The sequence below is a fragment of the Cajanus cajan genome, chromosome 1 (assembly GCF_000230855.2).
Source record: "Cajanus cajan strain Asha chromosome 1, NIPB_CcT2T_4, whole genome shotgun sequence".
NCBI classification, from domain to species: domain Eukaryota; kingdom Viridiplantae; phylum Streptophyta; class Magnoliopsida; order Fabales; family Fabaceae; genus Cajanus; species Cajanus cajan.
The window spans coordinates 2,040,180-2,060,476 of NC_138517.1; the positions used below are offsets into that span (position 1 = coordinate 2,040,180).

The 20,297-nt window shown below is 34.7% G+C and overlaps 2 protein-coding genes across 2 annotated transcripts; one reads left to right on the forward strand and one right to left on the reverse strand.

Annotated features, from left to right (window-relative positions):
• Positions 1 to 11,361: 11,361 nt before the first annotated feature.
• On the forward strand, positions 11,362 to 15,480 carry LOC109800224 (RNA-binding protein-like protein). The gene is made up of 3 exons (XM_020360977.3): positions 11,362 to 11,668; positions 14,153 to 14,447; positions 14,626 to 15,480. The coding sequence occupies exons 1-3, from the start codon at positions 11,479 to 11,481 to the stop codon at positions 15,254 to 15,256; spliced, it is 1,116 nt and encodes a 371-aa protein (XP_020216566.1). The 5' UTR covers positions 11,362 to 11,478; the 3' UTR covers positions 15,257 to 15,480.
• Positions 15,481 to 16,813: 1,333 nt separating this feature from the next.
• Positions 16,814 to 19,416, reverse strand: LOC109800755 (late embryogenesis abundant protein, group 2). The gene is made up of 3 exons (XM_020361615.3): positions 18,662 to 19,416; positions 17,450 to 17,635; positions 16,814 to 17,327 (listed from the first exon to the last, which is right to left on the reverse strand). The coding sequence occupies exons 1-3, from the start codon at positions 19,097 to 19,099 to the stop codon at positions 17,049 to 17,051; spliced, it is 903 nt and encodes a 300-aa protein (XP_020217204.1). The 5' UTR covers positions 19,100 to 19,416; the 3' UTR covers positions 16,814 to 17,048.
• Between the last annotated feature and the right edge of the window lie 881 nt (positions 19,417 to 20,297).

Genomic DNA, 20,297 nt, shown 5'->3' on the forward strand with positions numbered 1-20,297 from the left:
CATATTTGGGAAAGCATTTGACCATCATACTAGACTGGGGGTTGTTCTGTGATGTCGACAGGCTGCTCGTCAGCATGGTCCTCAAGCATTGCATGCTCTTCATCTTCAACATTTTGGCCATGATGATGATTGTCCCTGCCATGTATCCATACCCCGTTGACATTCACGACATTTAATTTTTCAAGGTATTTTTATTAAAAAAATTTGCCCACCCTAATTCGACTGCAACATCAATTGATAAGTCTACGCCATAAACAGCCAAAATGTGTGAAATTAAAATGGGGTATGGAAGAAGCATCCCATTGTCCTTGCATTTGACCATGTGTTGCATGATATAATGGGGCCAGTTGATCAAAATGTTATTCTTTAAGGCCCATAACAGAAAAATGTCTTCCTGCAAGAGTTGGGAAAAGTTACTTGATCGGGGAGCCAATATATGGACGTAGACATAATGTAGGAGTCTGTCGTTAATGTTAAGACTTCCTACATTTCTGACATTTCGGCCCTGCAGCTCTGGTCTAATCATAGATGTCAGTGCTATGTGACGGTCGAACTGCATCTCCTCTGGGATGTCTGGATATGCTAATTTGTGCCCCTGATACTTCAAACCAGCCAGAGTTAACCAATCAGATGGTTTTATTTTTATCTTTGTTTTGTTCACCTCACTATAGAGGAAACCAGCTTCAGATACTCTCAAGTTGGAATAGAACACCTTAATAAGATCTTCAAAGAAATCACATTTGAGAGCCACAAAATGCTGTAAACCTTGATATTCTATATGGTGGTGAAAATACAGCCCTGATGTGGCAAAGTAGCTAAAGTCCATAACCTTTGGATGAATGACTATCCTGTGGTAAAATTCCTTGCCATATTTAATCATCTGATCACGCTGGCTGAAAAAACGTGTCTGATTTAGAACTTCTTCAATTTGTGGTAATCTAGGACCAGCTGCTCTGTCCGAGGTGGCAGGAGTTTTTCCTTTTCTTTCTTTTGAACTTCTTTTTCTTGAACCGGATGTCATACCTGAAAATTATATATAAAATAACCAATAACAAATATGATGTTAAACATAAGACATATTTCATAAAATATAATTGCAAGTAATAACATTAAAATGTATCTTTGACCATTAATAAATACTTTTATAACATTATGGTCAAGTTTACAATGTTTAAACCATTAGTAAAACATTACATACAATGCATAAAAAAATACAATAACTACGAATCACAAATCAACCACTTTGACCCATGAACTTTAACAATTGGTTGAGGCGGAGATGTGGGGGTAAGCCAAAAAGTCGCCTAACATGTGATGAATTATTACACAAAAAATCATAACACTGAACCATAACTTGCTCGTCTTGCAAGTTCATAGTGACTAACATGTCCCAAATATTTGATTCTGAATATTGAACTGTTGATGTTCGCCTCAAGATATTAACTTGCTCATTAATTATTTCGTTTCTTCGTTCAATGGCGACCACTTGTCATTCAACAATATCAGATAATCTTTGGGTCAACGCATTACCTTGACCAAGGTAATCTGTAAATGCATCGAGCCTCGTAGTTAGTCTGTCAAATTGTGCATCCATCACATCAATCATTGGGGCTTTTCTTTTTGTGCCTCGAGATGACGATGTTTCAGTAGTACCACCAGATGCAGCAGATGGCACTGACTGAGTACCATCAACAGGACTACAGGAACCATAGTGTGGTGGCGACCGGTATGCTGTATCAAACCCTGTCTGAAAAGGGTCGCCTTTGGTATGTCATCCACATCATCGTTCAAGTCGACTGTTACACTTAGCATACCGATATTTCTACGGGCTTGTCGCGCACTCCTAGCCATATGGCCTGTCGCCCGATCAACTTCCCATAATTCTTCCATCAAGTCATAGTACCTAATGGAAGAAACTTCATTTAGCTGCAGCTGGCTTCGCCTGCAAATAAAAACCATGATTATCACCCATAATTACTATGTTTCACTAATTCAATAAAACTTGAATGTTAAAACATTACCTGCAGCAGGTCATCCCATACTTCAGGCTCAGTTGTAAACCGTTTCGTGGACTCATCCCACGCAAATCCACTAAGTCCACTAAACAAGTCATGAACCTCCCGTCATCTATCCTTCAGACTTTTTTGTCTATTTTTAACATTATTTTTTGTGATACCCGTTAATCCAGTCTATCGGAGGGCTTCAACAATATCATTGTATGCTTGGGTTGTCCAACTACCATCAACCCGATTGCCCAACCTAGCCTCCTCAAGCATGGCAGTTAATAAACGAAAGTCCATGTCATTAGTCCATTTGGTGAACTCGCGGACCGTAGTCGAGGAATTAGGTACAACAGTTTTTCCTCTGCTCATTTTCTACCTATTGGAAAAACAAGGCACACAATGATGATAATCATATGTAAAATTTATGAATGAAAAATTCCAACAGAATATTTTATTACAATTAAAACATTACATCTTATTAAATACATTATTAAATACATGATCTAATTATTAGTATAATTTGTCCACATTTCATATGCTATAGCATCCCATATAGTTGACCCTTCCCTATGATCATCCTCAGGAGCTTGAGTCGGCATGGTATCCATAGGTTGTTCGATCAACTCTCGGTCGACCTCTGCTAACAGCGATTCATCATTGTCTACGCCTCGAAGAAAATTGTGTAAAATGCAACATGCTAGTACAATATTCGTCATTGTATCGAACGAATAATGAGGTTCTGTTCCACTAGCTATTATAGGAAATCTTTTCTTCAAGACGCCAAATGTTCTTTCAATCACATTTCTAAGTGACGTATGTCGATGGTTAAACAATTCTCTTGGGTTTTGTGGAGCTCTTCGAGAATACTTTTTAAGGTGATATCGAACCCCTCGATACGGCGTAATTATTTGTCCTTTTAACATAAATCCAGCATCCCCAAGTAGTATTTACCTAATTAAAGTCATTGAAGTTATACTCATTATAATATCGTAAGTACGTTACTATACACTAATTACGAAGTAAATAATAACTAACCTTGTGGTATGATAAGTGGATCCTCTCTACCTAGGACATCCTTTAATATTCTTGAATCAGATGTTGTTCCTTCCCACCCTCCTAGAACATATGTGAATTTCATGTCGAAATCACAAGCTGCGAATACGTTTTGGGTTGGCCAATCTTTTCTTCCACGAAAACGGGGGGCATCTGATCTTCCTACTTTAACTCGAACATGAGTTCCATCTATTGCCCCTAAACAATCCTAAGTACAAACAATATGATAGTAATACCTTATTTTTAATGTTCAAATACGTCTATGTGATGTAATACTTTAGTTTGGCACTGAATTACCTTAAAGTACGGGTAAAATCGGCTATTGTTTAAGATATAAGGATGAACATTTCTGCCTGATGGCTGAACTAACATTTCTCCCTCCAACATAATGACCGCATTCAACACGTTATGAAAGTGTCGACTAACGGTTTCCCCAGATCGATGGAAAAAAATGAAACACTTCGATTTTTAACGTTGTGTCCGATAATATGGAGGAACTTAGTCACTTGTTCTTCCACTGTTGATCGGAAGACATCCTTGACCAATCCAGTTGCCCTTACTCGTTCACATAAGTTAATGAATGCCGCAGGTCCCATGCGAATAATGTCACGACATTGTTCGGTGTGAATAAGGTATGACATTAACTCATTCCTACGACGTTCTTTTTGAGAAATGAAGTCCCTAATGTTACTTGTGGGACAACGTATGGTACACAACATATTTAACCCAAAAGCTACGAGACAAAGCATTGTCATTGTTCTTACTTGGGTTCGCATTTGTATTTGACTTTGTATTTGTGTAATTAAATTCAAGTCCAAAACATTATCCATTTCTTCATTGTCTAAACTAACAACATCGATATTTTCGTGTGCCATCTGAATATTTTTCAAAATAACAAATTTATTATTCTAATCAAATTTGATTAAAAACGAAAATATAAACCCTAAAAATACATTAACCGAACTTTAATATATATCAAAGTGAGAACATAAAAATATTAATATTTAATATACATATATATTAAATATATATATTAAATATTAATATTAAATAATTATATTTAGTTTAAGGTATTATATATTAAATATTAATATTATATATATATAAAGGGTATTAAATAACCATCATTTAAAAAAAATTAATGTGGCCAGAACGGCCCGTTTCGAATCTGGAACGGCCGTTCAGGACTCATTTTTCATGCCTCATTTTCATACCCAGAACAGCTCGTTCTCATACCAGAACGGGCCGTTCTGAGTGTGAAAATGAGGCATGGAAAATGAGTCCAGAACGACTCATTCCAAAAGTGGAACGGCCCGTTCCCAATGTGCAACGGCCCGTTCTGCTGTCGCATATTGCTCATAAAATGCATTTTTGGAACGGGCCGTTCTGGGTTCCACTGGCAGCGAAAATACTCAGCATAATCGATTATGGTTGGCCACATAATCGATTATGGCCTTGCATAATCGATTATCCCTCACCCATAATCGATTATGCAAGGCCATAATCGATCATGTGGCCAACTATAATCGATTATGCTCCTTCGTATATACCAAATTAGATCAAACTTACCTTCAATGGAGGACCTCCTTCCACAATCACTCACCACCAACACTCACCAGCCACGCACCAGCCCCGTAACGTCGAGAATCAGTCACCAGTGGAGAACGTGGAGAATTAGTGAGCAACACCAACCACCAGCGTCGAAATTCTGTGAAGACACACCACAAAGAGAGCTTCCAACTCTCTTATAATATTATTTCAAACGCACTCAACGACAAAGCGCCTTCAAAAATGGCAGTTAACAATGGCAGAGATTCGTGGCAGTATGCATGCATGAGACAAGGATACAGGGAAGGTCCGTGAACCATGGCAGAGATTCCTCTGCTGCATGGCACATGCATGGGAGGGGCATTTTTGGGTTTTCACAAATCCTACGTGTCTTTCAGCTCCTTTCTTCGCTTTTGTGCGAGGACAGCAACAGTGTTTCTCCTCCATTTTCTTCGCCTTTCCTTCGTTCCAAATCACGGGAAACAAACACATAATTTCTTCGCCTTTCTTTGCTCGTAAACAGTACATCACCGGAAACAAACACTACCTGAAGGCTAATTTATCCTTTGCTGGGACTTGGACACGCCTCAAGTAAATTAAAATTTGTTTATACAAAATTAAAAGTAAAATTTTGGATAGGGTAATAAAAGAAAACTTCTACAAGTTAGTTTATTGATTTATGCATAAACTAATTTTAATTTATAAAAAATATTCAATATTTTTTTCATATATTTTAGACAATTTTATCTAATTGAGTTCTAAATAATGTAAAAGTAATACAAGAAAATGTATATAAGAAGAAAAGAAAAAGTTGATGAATGTTTATTCCCCTTCCGAATAGATAGCCCAAGATCAGGTTAGTATGACTTGCATTGTCTGGGTTTCAAGCCCAAATGGTGTGTGGAGCTTAATCTTTCCAACACATGATTGTCTGATTTTGTGTCCTTAAGGCTAGACACAAGTATAAATATTTTTCAATAGATTGAAATTTTTCAACACACTCAAACTTGAGGATTCATTTCTCAAAAAAAAAATCTTGAGAAACATAATTATGAAAGAAATTATTAATTATATTATTATTAGTAACTATTTATTTATATATGTATGTATAAGAATTGTTGTATGATCTCAGTTGCCTACTACATAATTTTAATCGACAGGTTACAGAATAGTAAATAGACCATCAAAAGTGATAGTCACCTGCAAAAACTCTCACTAAAATCAATCGAGTTCCAACATAATTTTAATAAATAAAAAAAGACAGAAATAATGATTTGATATTTCGAGAGATAAAAGATCTAAGAAATTTTTCTGTAACAATTAAAATTAAAACTCGCTCATTATATAAAAAAAAATATATGTTTAAACTTTAAATAATTCAAATATTTTTTTTACATCCATCATAAATCAATTTTATTAACAAATGTATTAATAAATATGCTTAATTAAATTTATATGATTAAATTATTCACAATAAATGTAGCTGCTAGCAAGCAGTATATCATCGACATATAAGACCAAGAATATATATTTTCTCTCACTAAATTTATGATAAACACAATTATCAACTATATTTGTCTTAAAATCATATGAGGTAATAATTTGATGGAACTTTTGATACTATTGACGAGAAGCTTGTTTGAGACCATAGATAGATTTCTTTAGTTTGCATACCATAGACTTTGAGTCACAGACACAAAATTTTCTGGTTGCATTATATAAATAGTTTCTTCAATGTCACCATTTAGAAACGCAGTTTTAACATTCATCTGATGGAGCTCTAAATCATAATGAGTTATGAGTGTCATTATTATTCTAAAAGAATCATTTGAAGAAACCGGAGAAAATATTTTTTTTGTAATCAATGTCTTCCTTTTGAGTGAAACCTTTAGCAACTAAATGAGCCTTATATCTCTCGATATTACCTTTTGGATCCCTATTAATTTTAAATATCCATTTACAATCAATAGGTTTCACACCTTCAGGTAATTCAACGAGATTCCAAACATCATTGTCTCGCATAGATTTTATCTCATCCTTCATGGCATCAATCCACTTTTGAGAGTTAGAATTGTGCATAGCTTGACAGAAGTTGATTGGATCATCCTCTGTTAAACAAATGTCATCCTCATGTTCTTGGAGAAACATAATGTAATCATTTGGATTTGCACTTCTCCTTTCTCTAATAGATATCCTTAATGACACTTCTTGAGGTTGTTGAGCTTGTTATATGGGTATTTGAGGGAGAACCTCAATATTATCTTGTGTTGGGACAATGTCAGGAATAACTCCATGATTGTCACCTATTACCGGGATAGGTACTGGAATAGTAATAGGCACGAGGACTTGATCACTGTTAATGATAGGTTCTTCCTTAAAGACAACATTTCTTATGTTCTCTTCCTTCCCAAACTCAACATCCTCAAGGAATCTCGTATTCCCCATCTCAAAGCATGATCTAGTAGTGGGATTGTAAAATATATAGTCTCGAGAGCGTTCAGGATAACCAACAAAATAACAGCTAACAATCCTTGATTTCAGCTTGCTTTCATGAAGCCTATAAGGACGCGCTTCAGCTAAACAAACCCAGAAGTGTAAATGCTTTAGACTTGGCCTTTTACTAGCCCATATCTCATAAGGAGTTTTGTTGACTACTTTACTTGGTACCTTATTTAGGATATAAACTGCATCTTAAGCGTTTCTCCCCACAATGACTCTAATAAAGAATAATGACTAATCATACTTCTCACCATATCCTTAAGAGTTTTATTTCTACGTTCTGCAACATCGTTCATGATTGGTTTCTTATACATAGTATACTGAGGAACGATGTCACATTCCCTTAGGAAAAGTGAAAAAGGCCCTGGACGTTGTTCACCTTATCCATCATATTTATCGTAATATTCATCATCACGATCAGATTTGACGGCCTTAATTTTCTTTCCAAGTTGAAGCTCAACTTCAACTTTAAAAGATTTGAAAACGTATAGGGATCGAGACTTCTCGTGAATTAAAAATAGGTAGCCATACCTTGAATAATAATTTATGAACGTAATAAAATATTGTTGCCTATTCCAAGATGCCATAGGGAATGGTCCACAAATATTTGTGTGAATTAATTAATTCCAAAACGTCCTTAGCCATTTCGGCACCTTATTTTCTAGAATTTGTTTGTTTACCCTTAATACATTCAACGCAAACCTCAAAGTCTGACCAGTCTAAGGGTTCAAGAATCTCATTCGACACAGGCCTCTGAATTCTCTATTCAGAGATATGGCCTAAACGCTTATGCCATAAGGTGGCTGAGTTCTCATTTATTTTATGTTTCGTACCATGAGAATCAATGTGAAAATTTACTTTATTGGAACTAACTACATCTAATAAATATAGATTATCAATTAAAGAACCAGAACCAACAATATTTGAATTTTGATAGAGGTTAAATTTATTATTTCCAAATGAACAAGTAAAACCAAATTTGTCTAAAACTAGAAATAGAAATTAAATTATCCATAAAAGACGGTACAACAAAAGTCTAAAATAAATTTAAATGAAATTCAGTTTTTAACTATAATCTAAATGTTCTAATAGCCTCCATTGTGGCCTTGTTGCCATCACCCACATAGATAAATCTTTCATTATCACTTAGCGATCGGCTCCAAAGGCAACCCTACATGGATACACTAATGTGAGTAGTAGCACCAGAATCTACCCACCAAGTATCATGTGGTACAAAAGCTAAATTAACTTCAGAACAAACAAAAGAGAGAAAATTACCTTTCTTTACACGCCAAGAGACGTACTTGGGACACTTTTTCTTCATGTGCCCAAGCTTCTTGCAGAAAAAGCAAGTAGGTGTATTCTCATCATTTTTTATTTTCTTTTGCTGAGAAGTCCTTTCTGCAACATCTTTATTATTCTTTTCTTTCCTATTCTGAGAGCTTGACGTTAAATGAGCACTTTCAGTCTTTTTTCTTTATTGTCTTTCCTCATTTTTCACATAGTGAGAAATCAGTTCATTCAAGGTCCATTTATCTTTCTGAGTATTACAACTCACCTTGAACTACCTAAAGTGTGTAGGAAGGAAAATCAAAACTAGATGCACGAGCAAGTCATCAGACAACTCTAACTTTAGTGTTTTTAGTTTTGATGCGAGATTAGACATTTTCATAATGTACTCCCTTATATTTCCTTTACCTTTGTATCTCATTGAGATAAGTTTAGCAAGAAAACTGCTTGCATCAGTTTTCTCATTACAGGTGAAATATTGCTCAACAACATCAAGGAAACCTTTAGCGTTGTGGCTCTTAAAAATTTAGCCCCGAAAAACTTCTAGAACAGATCGCTTCATGATCATCAAACACATTCGATTTGAGCGTTCCCACTTTTCAACCTTATCCTCATCCGGGTTTTCCTGAGTTGGAGTAGATTTCTCAACCCGAAGTGTAAGATCAAGATCCATGCAGCCAAGAATTATCTCAACTGCTTCCTTTCAAGCCTTAAAGTTTATCCCATTAAACATGGAGATACAATTAATTTAAGAAGACAAGTTAACAACACTAGTAAGTAGTAACAACAATTATAATAAAACATAGATACAAATAATTACATGCTCACAAAGTAAAATAAAAAAATAAAATAAAATAAAATAAAATAAAAATACGCAATTTATTTACATAATAAACCCATTATAAGATACTGAGCACAACATTAATTCTTTGTCTTTGGACATACAAATTAATTTGTAAGTCGTACTCTCAATACAACGATCAAATATTGACAATTAATTCTGTCAAATAATAGTCTTTCTTTGGACCGACTATTATTCACATGATTGTAACTTTATAATTGTCACATATTTATCATCACAAACATGTTATTATTTGGCCAAATTGTGTCTTCCTTTGGGATGAACACAAATTGCATAAATAATCTCATACTAACATCTATTGTAATTTTTAATTAAATTAATTTCTATAATAGGAATTGTTTTAACAATATATTACATCAATTAATTTAATTAAAAATTACTAAATAATTAATTAATAAAGAGGGTCTATAATCTGCCAAAATTCACACTCAAATTTGATATTAAAAAAATTAATTTTTTTCTTGAGTTTGAACATAAATACATAAACATGCAGCATCCACGAATTTTAAAAATATCAATTCAAATTTGAGCATAATATCAGGTTGAGAGATATAAGAATCAGAATCAAAAAATGCAATAATTAAAAAAAATCTCTTTAATTAATCCCGCTAATATTAATAAAAATTTAATTTTTAATCGATCCTTATATCCATATAACCAATTAAACCAAATTGAAACTATCATACGACCAACGCATTTAAATACACATACTGTCAATGAAAAAAAAATAGAAAAACTATATCCAATATATGAATCAAATCATGTAAACAAAGCATAAATCAAAGATTGATTCATTCAATTTCTATAACAAAAAAAATTGTAATAATACGCTTTAAAACCCCATAACATAACAACAACGACAACTTTGATACCACTTGTTGGGATAAATTTCTTAAGCCAAATAGAAATTTTTCATTAATCAATATTAAGAACCGTTGTCTCAGATTACAGCGTTAAGGTTAGTAACACATACATGTATCTATTGATGTTGATCAAAAAGGTTGCAGCGGAATAGTTTTTTGATGCAATGATCTTTCTCAGCCAAATCATTGGATTTCTTAACAGGACTTGATATTCCTCTTCTGATGGGAAGACAGAGAAACATGTGTTTTTGATTTGGCATATTGGAGACCATGACCATTTTTATGATTTTAAACTTGATTAACCCCTAACGAGCCAAATCTGGTTTCCACTTTTTTGGGCTCATATCAATTTTTCCTATTGATAGTCTGAAGACTCACTAAAATTAGATCACTTTTATTGAGTTCAACTAAATGTAAATAACTAATATAAATACTACAAATAATGTATGTAGCCCACATTAATTATTAGAAATAAAATTTCTAACATAGAAGAAATGGATGAAAAGAGAAAGTAGAAAAAAAAATAAAAACACTACCATTTTATTCTATTTTGGAGGCTTTTCTCGAGATAGATTTTAGAATTTTTTAAATTTTAAATTTAATTTAATTTAATTTTTATTTCATAATTATTTATGAATTAAATTTTAATATTTTTAAAATAAATTTATCAATGAATAAAATAATTTTATACTATAATATAAATTATTTATCATTAATCTAAAATATATTTTATATTTAAAATATCTATTTATTTAAATTTTAAATATGATTTATATATTTAAATATAATATTTATTTATATATAATTTATTTTAAATTTAAATTATATAATAAACATTTAACTGTATTGTATAAAGTTAAAAATTCCGGTATATAAGTAAATGAACATTGTTAAAAAAGTGTTATAGATTCTAAGCAAGTTTATTCGAACCAATAAAAGCAAGATAGAATAAAAATAAATTTTAAATATGTAAATGTGTTTCTTTTAAACGAACACAAACCTCAATGCAGTTAAGTCGGTCGAAAGGACAGTTTTAATTAATTAAAAAAAAATTAAATAAATAAAAAAACTGAGGGTTTTACGGAGACCAGATTAGCAAAACGAAGTCCCAGTTGTGGCGTGTCATGTCATGTCTAAACTCTAAAGTGATGTGGGCCAAAATTATAATATCTAATAAATTTAAGGCTAAAAATGAAATAAACTGGTGCGTCATAATTAAAGAGTCGCTGTCGTTCCTGAAAATAAAAGTAAAAACGCCATGTTTGCATGATTGCATCTATTCTAGGGTTTATATGGTGCTGTAACGAATCAGTTGGATCAGAATCCAAAAAATCCATTTTCTTCTTTGCAAAGCGTTATCATGGCTTCGTCCAGGGACAAGGAACAACCGCCGCCGCATCACCACCAGCCTCTTCTCAGCAGCCTCGTCGTCCGCCCCTCCCACACCGAGGCCGCCGCCGGTGCCCGCGCCGCCGACTTCGAGCCCGGCGAGCTCCACCGCGATCCTCCCCCTCCGTATTCCCGCTCCGACCGGTATCCCGATGAGCCTGGTTTGTTTCGTCTCTCATCTCTGTTAATGACGCCGATGCTTGAGTTAGGTTTTTCAATTTCTCGTTTCTGAATATCGATGTGTTGGTGTGCCTTGTTGTTATTGAATTGGTTTATGGAAAATAGATTGGGGACGCGTGCGGTGTAAAACGGTATGAAGTTTGGCGAGTTTGCTTGTGGCTTGTTTGATTTTGAAGTTATATGTTTCGTTTGTTTTCACTTTCTGCTGCATCTGAAAGACTTGAACCTCGTTGGATTTTTTGGTGTTATCAACTTGACTATCTATATCACGATAATTTAGTCATTTGTTCGTTGATAGCAACAAAACGTGAGAACGATTGGAGATGCATTTGCAGCCCATAGTTTTAAGTTTTGAAGTGCTTGTTTAGTTTATTTTTGAGACAGCTAACTTTCCTGTGAGAATTTGTGTAAAATAGGTGATTATTTCCCCAGAAACAAACGTGATTGAAGTATAAATGGGTGAAAGCATAATTTTCAAGTAGAATTGATTACTTAAATTTTCTGTATTCGATTTATTTAGGGTTTGGCGATATATGATTTTCCGGTTAATGAATTATTTGTCTTTTTCGCTTTTGACTGATTTTAAGTATACAGCTGTGGGTTTTGCTAGATCTGCTGTGTATTCATTATGTAAATGCCACACATTTGGCTCTCCTATCGATTATGGAGTGTCAACAGTCAATAAACTTTGCATTTATGTGTTACAGCTTTGATGTTGCCTGCAAGATCTTGGGCCTTGAGGAAGGCATGTTACCATGAACTCAGCTTTGGATCATGTTCTGGGATTTTTTTTTATTTAAAAGGGTTAATAAATGAGTTGGATGATGGAAATAGTTTTGTGGGGGCTTTTGCAGCGCAGAATCTGTTGCATGGATTCTCATTTTGCAGAGTCACGGTCATATGTTTGGTTTGGGATATTTGTGAAAGTTAATACAATGTCAAGTTTAATGCAATTTGAAGTTATTGTCATAAATGCTACAGTGTGGGGAATGTGCTAGAACATCTATACGGTTACAGGATTTGTCGGGGACAGACACTGACCGTTACAATTTGTTTTCGGTGAATAACATGTGGTTATAACCAATGCCTGGCTGGTATTTCTAGCTTCTGCCGCAAGATTTGTTTGTGGGTGGGTGAATTTCTAATTAACCACTTTTGCGGAAGCTGACCTGACATTTTGGAAAGATAATGCTTTACTGATGATAACTTCATAGAGTTGTTGGTTATATTTGGTTATTTTGATATTGAACTCCTGGTTATTTCAATTCCAGATACTGGGTAACTTTTGGAACATAGTCCTTGTGATGATTTTTTTGGCTGGTGGTTGTCATTTTAGTTTCTATGGTTTTTCTTCTTTGGTTGGTTGATTAGGGATGATTCTGATGGTTCTTTATTTACAACATGGAAGGCTGTTTTCCAGAGTAGTAATCCCACAAGTGAAATTTAGGAACTTCTGTTATCAAATTGTTGCGTAGCTTCTCTCCTGAATCCATAATGTTTTTCATGTTGATGCATTTGACTGGGACACCGATATGGCACAGAAAGGGGATGCGTATCTTCTTAACATGGAGGAATGCCCTTCATGTCTGATTTCTTTCTCCTGTTGTCTCAAAGTTACTCGGGGGCATAGTATATCCCAAAAAAAGGTGAATTGGTTGTTGACATTGTTGTACATGGCTTCAAAGGGGTTTATCTGCCTGGGCCATTCCTTTGTATGGTTTCTGCAAATTGGTGAACTATATTGCTCGAATCTACCTTTGGCTGTCATAGCATACTATCAGAGGTAGTTCCAAAATGAGTCCCACAAGTTGAAGTTTGGGATTTTTTGTGGGTCGGTGGTGTTTGTTGGTGGTTAGTTCCTTGTGGCATATACATTTTGATCTTGTGCTCCCGGATCTGATTGCTTTCAGAAGGGTGAAATGACATTGGTCTATTCTTTGTCATGTTGGATTAGTTTTTAGTAGGGGTAGTGAATGCTCATAACCGGGTTTTGAACTTGGTTCCTATTTTATACTCAAGTTCCTAGGTTGCCGTTGCTCTTAAAAATGAATTTGGATTTGATATTTCAGATTGTTAGGTTAAATGATTTGTAGTTTTAACTATATTGTGGTAGCATTCAGAGATGGAAAGAATTGGTATCAAGGATATAAAGGAGGCAACTTATTAGTGGAAAACCTTGCTCATAGAACTTGTTTACTTTATGGTAATATGGATCAGGTGTTTGGCAAGTGACATGAAGGTGTTGTCATGTAAACTGCTTGCGCTCTGCACACTTTTTAATTTTTGTAATCATAAGGAGGAAAAGCCCTGTGTGGTGGTAACCTTCCCTTTGGAATGTCAATCTGATTATATGACAGTTGCATGATCACAATATTATTGGATTCTACTGTAGATTGCAATGCTGAATTTTCCCTCGCTTCCTGTAAGTCACTTATTTTCAAACTTCATTGTCTTTGTTTTCCCAGGATATAGAATTCGTGCAGGTTCTTCATCTCCAATTCACCGTAGAGATGCAGATCACCGTTTTAATTCTGATTATAATCACTTGTCAAGAAGCCGGGGATATGGTGGTGGGAGAGATCCTGGAAGATATCGAGACCCTTCACCCCCATATGGTCGAGGTAGAGTAGGTGGCAGGCCAATGGGTAGAGCTTTTGATGGGCCTGGCTTTGTTTCTGGACTTGCTAGAGGGGAAGGTAACGGTAGAAATAACCCCAATGTGCGTCCTAGGGAGGGAGATTGGTTTTGTCCTGATCCCTTGTAAGTGCAAGTCTTTCTTATTGTGATCAGACTTACATTTTCATTGGAATTTAGTTGTTGCTCCTGCCTATCTTTTAATTAGCCCAAAGTTTTAAAATTGAGAGTTCAGGTTGTTAAACATCCAAACAGCTAAGATCATTTTGTGGAGATCATATTCTTTATCTGTACTATCTTGCAGGTGTGGTAATCTTAACTTTGCAAGGCGGGACCATTGTAACAGCTGTAATAGGTCTCGCAATGCACCTGCACATGCACCTGCTAGAAGTCCTCGGAGGGCTTATCCCGCTCCTCCACCGCTCCATGCTCCTCCTAGACGCTATCTTGGACCTCCGATTGACCGCTCTCCTGAAAGGCCATTAAATGGCTATAGATCTCCTCCTCGTGGGTTGGCAAGGGATGGCCCTAGAGAGTATGGGTCTGCTGCTCTCCCACCCCTCAGACACGAAGGCAGGTTTCCGGATCCCCATGTGCGTAGAGAGCGAATCGATTACATAGAAGATGCTTACAGGGGGAGAAACAAGTTTGACAGGCCACCCCCACTGGACTGGGATAGTAGAGACCGTGGAAGAGATGGTTTCTCTGATGAAAGGAAAGGATTTGAGAGGAGACCACTGTCACCCCCTGCACCTCTTTTGCCATCCCTTCCCCACCATCGCGGTGGCCGGTGGGCTCGTGATGTGAGAGAAAGAAGCCGCTCTCCAATAAGAGGTGGCCCACCACCAAAAGACTATCGCCGGGATACGTTCATGAACCGTGCAAGAGATGATAGGCGTGGCATGGGACGAGACAGAATTGGGGGAATGTATTAGCTGTGGCCTGTGGCTGTTTCATGTACTTCATTATGTAATATTAGCTTCCATTAGATATTGAGAGATTAGTTCCTGAATCTTCACAATATGTCAATGCATTGGAAAACTTTTTGACTCTGCTGTATTCGGTGGTTTATCGGTTTTGTTTTCTTTTTCTTCTCAATATCTTTAATTCAGATTTGTCGAACTGTTTTAAAGTGGTGAGAACATATTTTTTACTCCAACTCTTGGGGAACAATATTCATTACTACGCTTTTTATTCCTTCGACCCTCTAGACAGCTAGATAAAATAATACCTATGGCCTAGAAAATATTAAACAAAGCAACAATTTTTTTTCTTTCTTTTTCTGGAGTTTCTGCCATTATACGAAATAGAATTAAACACTTCCTGTCTCTATTAAAATTATAATAAAAATATGTTGATTTAATTGGTGTTGTAGTTTGTGTTTTAAGGTCTTAAATTTAAATTTTGAATTTGTTAAAAATATTATTTTTTAATAATAAAAGAATATAATAGTTTGTCAACAGTTGAGAGTAAAACAGTTAATAAAAGGGATATCTTTTAGGATAGATTATGGCAAAATTCAGGTTGTTGCAAACATTTCAATTCAACACAACCATACACCTTAATTTCATATACGAAGTATTGCCTACTTTTTTACTGAATGATTCTTAAAGAAGATATATATATATATATATATATATATATATATATATATATATATATATATATATATATATGTAAACAGTCTTAATAATAGTCTTTCAAGTATTGAAAAATTCATCAAATTGCAGAGTAATTGAACTTGAAAGACTAAATTGGTGGATTATTCAATTTAAGATTGAAATTCTTCCAGCCAGTCTGGTTCGACATCTATCTACATGTGTGTTGACTGCTTAATGTTTCACTTTGCTTGTCTTCTCGCTTTCTCACTTAATATACCGCAGGATAAAAACGTTGATTAAAAAATATCAATTTAGACCAGTTGATCACACAAGAAAAAAATAATAAACCAGTTAAGTGTTTAATCTATTCAACTAAAAAAATTCGTTAATAAGAAAACTGATCAACGGGTAGAAAAAAATTCAGTTATTCAATTTTTTATTTTTAATTAAATCAAAATATCTTTTTAACAAATAAAAACTTGATGTCAGTCTATAAAGATCCATTATGAATTGGTTTTATTTAATCCCTGATTATTTTTTTTGAATCATATAATACTATTGTTTCATTCTAATTTAACATTTTTTTTAATTTATTGAAACACAAATTAAGTAGACTACTAAGACTAATAAAAATTAAAAATCGACCCAGCTAATTTAAACATTAATTTTGTTTGTGAAAGTGAAAAGGAAAGAAAAAAATTTAAAAAAAAAATGAGATACTTTTAACTTTTAATCTAACCTAACTTTACAATCTTTATTGCTTGCTATATTATATATATAATATTAAAAGTAGATATTTAACTATCGTTAATTCATCCACATGCCAATCAAGTTCCTCTTTGGTTTTAAAATCAGAAAGAGAAAAACCATGAGTCAAGGCAAGACAGTATCAATAGCAGAAATAGCACATGGTAATAAGTAGGAGGAAGGGGAAACATATTATACCATTACATTAAACCAATTTTCAATTCTCATGTCCCCAAAATTGTACTTGTATAACTTGAACAATATTAACTCTATAGAAATATTCCTTTCCCTATTTTATCTGTCTCACGGGAAATCTCAAGCCAGCTAAATGAATTGAAATGGCACACAAGAAACTGATTGCTGCTAGACCAAAAACCACTCAATTGTATGTGCATGCATTCTCTTTAAGTTTTATGGGTTGGTTGTTGTGGGAATCAATAGCCACTGTGCAAGACACATGCCTTCGATGTTTGGACCTCACCAACTTCCCAACAACATTCCCTCGCGATCTAACCTCAAACACAAGAGTCATTGGTATTTTTCCATTGTCGACCAAACCAGTTAAACTGGCACCAGCACCATACAAAGGAACCTTGCTTCCTTGCATGTTCACTGACACCGTGCGCCGGCTCTTTCTCGGTTGATAATACGTCTCCAGCTGCAGGATTGTGTATGTTAACATTATTAACACCAGAAGCAAAAATCAAACATTACCCTTGAACCAATCCTTCTAAATCAAAGAGTAGTGGTTGGTGTTGGATATTGAAGTTAAATTCTTACCTCACCAGTTGCAACTGCAATTTCAGAATACATAAGATCCACAGCCTTAGAGCTGACATGAATGCCGAAAAACGTTGCGGGGTTATGCACTGTCATTCTCACTGAACAATTTACTGTCAGCATCTTGGATGGAACTCCTGTCATGTCCGCCCCTTCTCCGAAGTAGAAGTTGTGTACTGTCAAACTCTGGAAGAAAAGAATCATTAGGTGACCTTGAAAGTTCATTAATAAATGTATAGTACAGAAATGGAGATGGATAACAAAAGCATGCTATTTTGAGTTCCAAAGAAAATTGAATTTTTTTTTTCTCTCTTCACATGGATATATATAGCCAACGTAGTTTCAAGAAGACACCTATTATTATCATGTGTGAAGCAAGCAATTCTAAATTGTCAGCTGAAAAAACTTGTGAAAAGTTGGAAAATGAATAAATAAATAAATTCAATAAGGAGGCACAGCTTCAGCTTGCAAGATTGTGAACTCAAACAATGACCATTTTTTTTTTTTTGAAATGTGATTATTAATCAGATGTGCAAAGTGCATAAAAATGCCCACATGTTGGTCAAACTGCATATTACCATCCCAAATAATCCTGTCATCTATGACTATGAGGCTATGCCTTTTAACCATCAAGTCTTGTCTCAAATCACGCCACATGAGTGTCAGATTCAATATTCCCCTGTCCCAGACATCATCTTAAATCCAAGAGGCTAAAATCTCCCTCTCCCTCTTTTTTTTTTCCTCCCATGCATCCTCATCGGAAACAATCCTGTTTGAGACACAGTCAAACATTAAATGTAAGTACCTTTCTCGCAGAGACTCGAATCTTAGTTCGCCATACTGCGAATTACTAGCCCCATCGGCCACACTCAACTCAACTCTTGTTGGTACAGGCCTAATTATCTCTACAATTACAGACAATAATCATCTCCTTCTAACTACATTACAAAAACACTAAAAGTCTGATTCGATATCTCTACTTAGGAAAAATTCTTTATTTTCAGTAAAAAAAAAAAACAACTCTTTTATACTTGGATCAGAACATATTTAAAAATCTTTGTTCTATGAAAAAACAAAGCAACTAGACAATATAATATACAATTATATACACCTTCAAAGTCAACCACGATTTTTGTTTATTGAATTTAAAAAGCCAAAGTGAAGCAAGTTGCAACATTCTCCAACATTTAAAAAAAAAATAAAAAACATTACCTTAACAGTGATCCGAACTTTGTAAGGCCTAGCAGCCCCAGCAATGATCAAACAAAACACAGCAAAAATCAAAACAAACCCAACAACAGCAACGAAGATCTGAGTCCTTCTCGATAACCCTTCTCTCTCCTCATCGTACCCTCCCTCTTCCTCGATCACCTTGCCCTCCGGCCACCCTCCGTCGCCGCCCTTGCGTGTGCCTTTGTTGCTCTGGTAGTACCCCGACACCCTGCTGGAGGAAGAAGCCCTAGAGTGGTGGCCGTAGGAGTGGCGCGACGGCGACTCCACGGGGCTGTTTGGCGCCGGCATCGTCGTCGAGGACTTGTTGTCGCCGTCGTGGGAGTCCCGCGACGGACTCTGCACGTAGTAAACGGCGCGTTTCGGCGACGACGACGTGTCCATGCTCGTGACGTCGGAATCGGTCTTGGCGTGCATCATGGTGAGGACCCAGATGGATTTTTGCGAGCAAGATGAAAAATTTAACGGTGCCCGGGTGAGAGAATCGAGAGATTTAAGTTGAATTGGTTGTGGGTATGATGTGAATTGAGAGTGGGGGTTCTGAGAGTGAGACAAAGGGTTTCATTCACAGCTGTTGGTTTGTGTTGTGAGCTGTGTCGTGTCGGATGATTTCATGAGACGAAGTGTGTTGGGTTTTTCAGAGAGTTACTTTCTCTTTCAGTCTGTAACAACTGAGATACACTACTTCTCTATCAGTTGCCAGAGTATGTTGTTACCTCTTTTGCTTCCACTTTTTTTTTTCTTCTTTTTTTATCTCCTTATTTAATTAATATATTACCAATATAATAATTATTAAATACTCACATTGGGAAGAGAATTTATATCCGATCTTATATGACAAGTTTTCATGAAGAGATGAGAAATTATAACTCTCACTCCAAAAGGAATGTTTAAACATGGTTAAAAAGTCACATGATATCTATTTATTTAATTAATAGAGTGAAAAACTTTAAATTCTAAGTATTCTTTTTAGTATTCTCAGAAATATTTATTACTGAGAACCCACTTTCAAAGATTATGTGTGTTTATCTATCAGTTAGATAAGTATTATTTTATTTATTCTATTTTATATTCACACCATTTACCTGTTATCAATTTTCAATAGTTAAGGTTTAAATGGAAAGTGTAGATGTTTGTTTGTAAAAGTCTTATTTTCTTCATTAAAATTTTATCTTTAAATTTAAGTCATTTTTAGGAATAAATAAAATATATTTTTTATTTTATTTTATTTTATTTTTAGTATGAATGTATTTATTAAGTACTCGGTAAATAATAAAAAAATTTATTCACAAATAATTTCAATTTAAAAACTTTTTTATTTATATCAGTTCATTAAATAAATGAGTGAATTTTGATTGTTTTCAACCATAAAATTTCTAAAGATATATTTTTTTTAAGAAATCTATTTTTTTTAACTGGATTATAACATATTTATCGATTTTCTTAATGGCTAATTTTCACAAAAAAAATTTGATTGATTATCTTATATGACATCAAACCGGAAGTGAAGACTTTACTTAAGGGGACCAAATCTAATACTATTTAGACCAACGCCTTATTAATTTTAAATGTCTAATTTAATATATAATAATTATATAAAAGAAATGTTTACTTTTTA